The 5,733-nt window shown below is 41.7% G+C and overlaps 1 protein-coding gene across 1 annotated transcript; it reads left to right on the top strand.

The window, feature by feature from the left end:
- Positions 1–217: 217 nt before the first annotated feature.
- Positions 218–3,996, top strand: itpa (inosine triphosphatase (nucleoside triphosphate pyrophosphatase)). The gene is made up of 8 exons (XM_023819011.2): positions 218–371; positions 681–738; positions 862–926; positions 1,530–1,603; positions 1,710–1,741; positions 1,809–1,921; positions 2,015–2,091; positions 3,726–3,996. The coding sequence occupies exons 1-8, from the start codon at positions 309–311 to the stop codon at positions 3,853–3,855; spliced, it is 612 nt and encodes a 203-aa protein (XP_023674779.2). The 5' UTR covers positions 218–308; the 3' UTR covers positions 3,856–3,996.
- Positions 3,997–5,733: the final 1,737 nt, after the last annotated feature.

Here is a 5,733-nt window from a genome sequence, read left to right as displayed (position 1 = left end):
TATCTTCCATGTTTGTCAGCGGCACATCGGACTTTTTCTGTCCGGAAAATATTCAGTGTCGTACCAGCCATTATTTTTTCTGCACACAGAAACATGTCCCGCTGAATCTGACACGCCCCTGTCGAATCTGATTGGTTTCTGGCCAGACGACGCTTCCAATACGAGTACCTGGCTGGCTATAAACCAATCAGTATCAGATTAAGGAGGGGCATGTTTCTGGGAGTGACAGGTTCAGTGTCAGGATTGGTTTCTGTACAGCAGAGTATCCGGATGTTGCGTTTGTTGGGTTCCATGCGGACGAAGAAAACATGGCGGTTCCTGCCGGGAGATCTGTTATTTTTGTTACTGGAAATGCCAAGAAGTTAGAGGAGGTGAGAGACAATTGAATCATACAGCGTCGTCATGGTCTGAAGAATATCTCTGGTCTGTATATTTACTTTCAAGCCACTTACTTGGCGGTTTGCATGGATTGTTTCCTAAAAGAAACTGCAACCGAAATATAGGTAACCGTACTCTAGCAATTATTGTGAGGCTCTTACAGTACACTATCTTTTACTGGCATCCAACGAATGTTGGTATAGTAAACAAGTTTTTCGCTTGATTGATTCATTACAGTTTTTAATTAGCTGGCCACTAACTGCAGCCGTAAGTTTCATTCACATATTTTTGTCATCTCATAGGTCATTCAAATCTTGGGGGACAAATTCCCTTACAAACTAATATCGAAGAAGATCGACTGTGAGTACGAACGTGTGGAGCGCGTAGGGGATCTTCTGCGGAAGAGACAAAAGTAAACCTGAGCCATGTTTGTCGTAAGGTACAATGCCTCACAGCGCCTACTGTGTCTGTTTTTTCCCCCAGTGCCAGAGTACCAGGGAGAACCAGATGAGATCTCCATACAGAAGTGTCAGGAGGCAGCTAGGCAGGTGTGTGGACGTTGCGGAGTCTGTTAGCAGAGACTGATGTAGAATCAGAATCAGCTTTATTCGCCAAGTGTGCTGTCGCACACAAGGAATTTGGTTCTGGCTACTAGACTCCCTAGTACACAGACAATAAATGACACTGTGCAAACCATAAGTTACACTATACAAGAAATTAAATTTGAAATATACACACATGGGTAACACTGTACAAGTATAAGGTGCGAGGTTGAGTGCAAACAGAGTTTAAGGGGGATATTTACAGGCTAGCAGAATGCCTCGTGTGGCGTATATGTAACTATTTAATGTGTCTATCCGTGTATTTTATGTTGTAAATAAGTGTTGTACCGTGCTGTGTGTGTTCTCGTTAGTGCATGCCCCAAGCGTGTCGTGTAGATTGTCGTTTTCTTTGGGCAGCTGCTAGCTATGTCTGAGTAGTGCGCTGATAGTAAAGGTCAACTCCATGTTTTTAATAAGGGCCGTGTATGCTTTGTCTGAAACATGGCTAATCCTGCTGCAATGTATTATTAGTGATATAATGATAAAAGGATCTCTGGCACCGAGTTATGACAGTTGTTGGTTGTTAATAGGAAATCATCCCTTTAACAGGTAGATGGGCCGGTTATGGTTGAAGACACCTGCCTCTGTTTCAGAGCCCTGGGTGGGCTTCCCGGACCATATATGTGAGTACCAGTGCAAGTCTATCAAGCTTGTATCAGCTAAATTTCAGGGGTGTGTATTCCACTTATGACTCTTTAAAGACCATTAAATCTCTTCTGTGTGTTACAGAAAGTGGTTCCTGGAGAAGCTGAAACCAGAAGGTAAGGGACCCTTCACATGTGGTGCAGTCAGAGGTGTTTCCCATAATCCTTCTGGTATGTTTTGTAGGGCTAAATAAACTCCTGGCAGGCTTCGAGGACAAATCGGCCTGGGCTCTGTGTACGTTTGCCTTCTGTGCCGGGAAAGAGGAACCTGTTCAGCTCTTCAAGGGCACAACAGAGGTTTGGCCCTTTAAGACATATCCACTGCTATATGTGAATAAGCATGATCATAAACAGTGTTCAAACTAACATTCGTAATTATGTGCCATATAGGGCTGCATCGTGGAGCCCAGAGGACCCCGAGATTTTGGGTGGGACCCATGTTTCCAGCCAGATGGATACGACAAAACGTGAGATGTGTTCCTTGCAGTTTTATTTCTGTCCAGCAGAGGGCACGTTTTTAACCTACTCAGTTTGCGTTAGACAAAAAAAAACTCAACTATGAAGATCAAGAAGTGTTTTGTTACAAATTACAAACACTTGTTCATCAAATGTAACAATATAAAATACATTTTCTCACACCAGTATTTTGTATTTAATTCAAATTAAAATACAAAAATACATGCAAAGTAGTAACATTACACGACAAATATGTGTACCTTTACAACCCTAGTAATGTGTAATATTTACAAAATATACAGCTTGCCCTAACTTTAAATGGAATAATTTTGCGTAGTATTATAGTGTTTTTGTGAAATGAAAAATGACATTTGTAATATAATGATAGCTGAACAGGCTGCATCTGAGGCAGGGGGGTGGGGGGGGGATGTAGCGGTTTTGGTCTTGATTTCAGAACCATCACACAATTTATACTCGGTGTTTGAGTGGCGATGGGTGTCGGTGTGCGTGAGCACGTGCAAGGAGGCTCACCAACGCTCTTAAATTACCATCATGCGTGAATCTCTTTGTCTTGCAGTAGGCTGCCAAACCTGCTCAAACTCAAAGAAGCAGCTTTTCTAAATATATGCTCAAACAAAATAGAACCGGTGGCTGTGACGCATATAACATGCAACGTCAAGTAAACCAGTCGGTTCTCCCTTTTATATGGGCTCAGTGGCTATTAACACTCCTACGTTTAACTGATAGAAATTAATTTTGTCGTTGGGAGCCTGATTTATAGCTAATGACGTCTTCCATATATGACACACCAGAAGATGCCATTGCCTGTGAATCCCTGTCAAAATGACCTAGAATGCCACTAGCAGGCCAGCAAGTTAATTCACAAGTTCTTGAGCACAGTGCTGCTGTTTGCTAATTGCTTTATTTTTCTGTCCTATAATGACAAACGGTGAGCAATATCTTATAATGTAATTTACTGCATACTTTACCTTAAAGCAATTTGCACCGAGCACCAAAGCAGCCCTTTTTTACATGAATATGAAACAATAAATTTGCTCCCATGTTAAACTCCTTAGATTAAAAAGTAAGAGCTTTTAAGACAAATTTCCTTATGTCAAGACATGGCCTATGGTTATGTTGTGTTGCCGTGTTATTTGCTAATTTATGATACGTGACTTCACCCTTTTTTTATTCATATAACTATGTGCATGTAAGGTATATTCATTATTTTTCTTCTTATTATTATTATTCATATTTTTCCCCACTGTTCCCATGCTGTCTGTCCTGTTCCTATAATTGTATCATAAGTTTGCACTGTTATAAAAAAAAATGTACACTGATAAAATGGGCAATTTAAAGATGGAACTTCGCCTAAATAAATGTTTTTGGACTGCAGGTAGAAAGCTGCACAGCATAGAACATGTAGGCTTCTCTCACACAGTCACTCACAGAAAATTGCCCACTGAGCCACTCTAATGCCCATTTGTAATCAGACTTAGTAATACCCTGTGATTTCACTTGTATGAACACATTGCGAACACTAGGGGGCCACTAAACACAGTTTGCAGTCAGCATGTCTCCTCTTTGACCTTCAGTGTTAACAGCTCTCCATCCTGCATGCCGTCTCTCTGCTTCACCCTTACAGCTACGCCGAACTCCCAAAGGAGGTGAAGAATTCGATCTCCCACCGCTACAGGGCATTGGCGGCCATGTCTCAGCACTTCTGCCAGCTCAATGGCACCCCAGAGAAGAAGACGACGAAACGTGACGAGTAGTGTTGTGATGGACTCATGGAGACCCCGCCCCATGTCCGATGGCCACTAAATGTAATATTCTGACACACAAATCTCTCAATCTGTATGTTGAGGTGAACATAAAGTACATTTATTGGATAAATTTGCTATACAGAAAATGGACGAGCTGTGATTTTGAAGCTGGTTCGAGTTCTTTCTGAAAAACTGCTTGCATTCGTCATCACAAAGTCACACTACGTGCAAATGCATCATTAATGCTCTTATAAGTAGAGGGCATTAATTAACTTAAATACATTCTCCTTCATCTTTTCTCCCTCTGACTGCTGCCAATATTGGATATGTCAGTAGCTGGAGATTAAATGGTTAAGTGTTACTGAGCTAAAGACCACAAATGGTAAAGAAGTCCAGACAACATTCCACATTAAAAACTTCGCTCATTGACAGCAGAAGTTTACAGCACATGTCTGGTGACATCTGACCCCAGGTCAGTGGTAATACCTCCAGCTGTGCTTTCAGGGCTCTGCAATCCAGGCACTGTGCCTCTGGCATTTTGGCACCTGGGCTTTATGATACGTAGCTCCACCCTCAGACCACTGGCAAGTAGGGGTGCCACTGACGTTGACATCCGGGCCCCATGAATCATTTATGGTGCCCCTAGTGGCCATGCAGTGCCATTAGCAATGCCTGAAGCTGCTGTTTCTGCCAGTGAGTTGCACAGGTTTGTGCTTTTCGCCCAAGCAATCAGAATGCTGCAAGAAGGCCCTTCTGCACCTGAGCCAGCAGAAACCTGCCAAATATTGGTGTTTATTTTGACTTCCAGGGGGAGGAATACTTTATATTATTAGATGGTATTGAGCACAAACACAGTAGCTGTCTGGCAAGCTCTGTACAGAGTCGTAATTCACACAACGAAACATGACAAAAACACTCCTGAGCATCTTACACAGTTTCAAAGATATTCCAGGTATTTATGAACTCCTGCCACATCAAAACATTCTCTTGTGGAGAGGAGCTTGTAATGGTGGACAGAACCAAAAAAACAGGTAATTAATAGCAAGCTCCAGGCACGAGGTTATTCGGTGAACTGGTCTCCGGTTGTTTGCGGGTAGAGCAACAACCGCACTGCCAGGTGTTCAGGTCACCTGGCAGTGCTTTAGTTACATGTCTGGGGTTAAGGAAGTTCTTTAGTGTTTTTCACTACAGGGTAAGAGCGGTCAGGTACAATAATCACCTGCTTAAACTAAGTGTATCCGAGCTCTTTAAAAGGCTTTGTTTGTGTACATGTGAGAATTTTGAAATTCATGGGGTTGTCAGCTTATTCAGTTAGTCAGCCAAGCTGGTGATTCATGACTGAATTGTGTTAATGTAATGTAATGTAAATTTCAAACTACAACTTCATTAAGCAGTAATTTGAGGTTTTGTTTGAAAATCGATATAGTCCTGAGAAAAGGTTTAACGTCTGCTTGTACATGTTTATATTTATGTATGGTGTGAATGTTCTCTAGATCCTCTAAGCAAGCAGATGGGTGGATAGATGTAAAAATGCCACAAAATATCAGAGAACTGAGCCACAATAATTATGATCAGTTTTTTGTGGCATGGTTTATGGAAAATAATGTCTGGTGAAATTTTCAGGTGACGGTGTGTTAAAACTGTTATGTGAACCAAATATGATGTGCGGCTTTGAAAAGTGAACAATACAAAGTGAGAAGCTCTGTGTAAATCAGAGGTGGATAGTTCAGGTCTAGAAAGTAAAAATCAAGACCAAGATTTTGCTTCAACTAACCTATTGAGTATAAAGGGTCACAATCACAGAATACTCAGCTGGCTGGTTGAAAGAAAATATGTTTGGACCTGAATTATCCACCTGCAAGCTGGCTTGATAGAGAGGAATTGATT

The sequence above is a fragment of the Paramormyrops kingsleyae genome, chromosome 21, assembly GCF_048594095.1.
Source record: "Paramormyrops kingsleyae isolate MSU_618 chromosome 21, PKINGS_0.4, whole genome shotgun sequence".
Taxonomy (NCBI): domain Eukaryota; kingdom Metazoa; phylum Chordata; class Actinopteri; order Osteoglossiformes; family Mormyridae; genus Paramormyrops; species Paramormyrops kingsleyae.
Note: the sequence above shows the minus strand (reverse complement) of the source record. Positions and strands in the feature narration are given on the sequence as shown.

Coding starts and splice junctions, on each gene's coding strand:
- itpa (XM_023819011.2), top strand. CDS start 309: ATGGCGGTTCCTGCCGGGAGATCTGTTATTTTTGTTACTGGAAATGCC. Junction 372..680: donor ATGCCAAGAAGTTAGAGGAG/GTGAGAGACAAT, acceptor GTCATCTCATAG/GTCATTCAAATCTTGGGGGA. Junction 1,604..1,709: donor GGGCTTCCCGGACCATATAT/GTGAGTACCAGT, acceptor TGTGTGTTACAG/AAAGTGGTTCCTGGAGAAGC.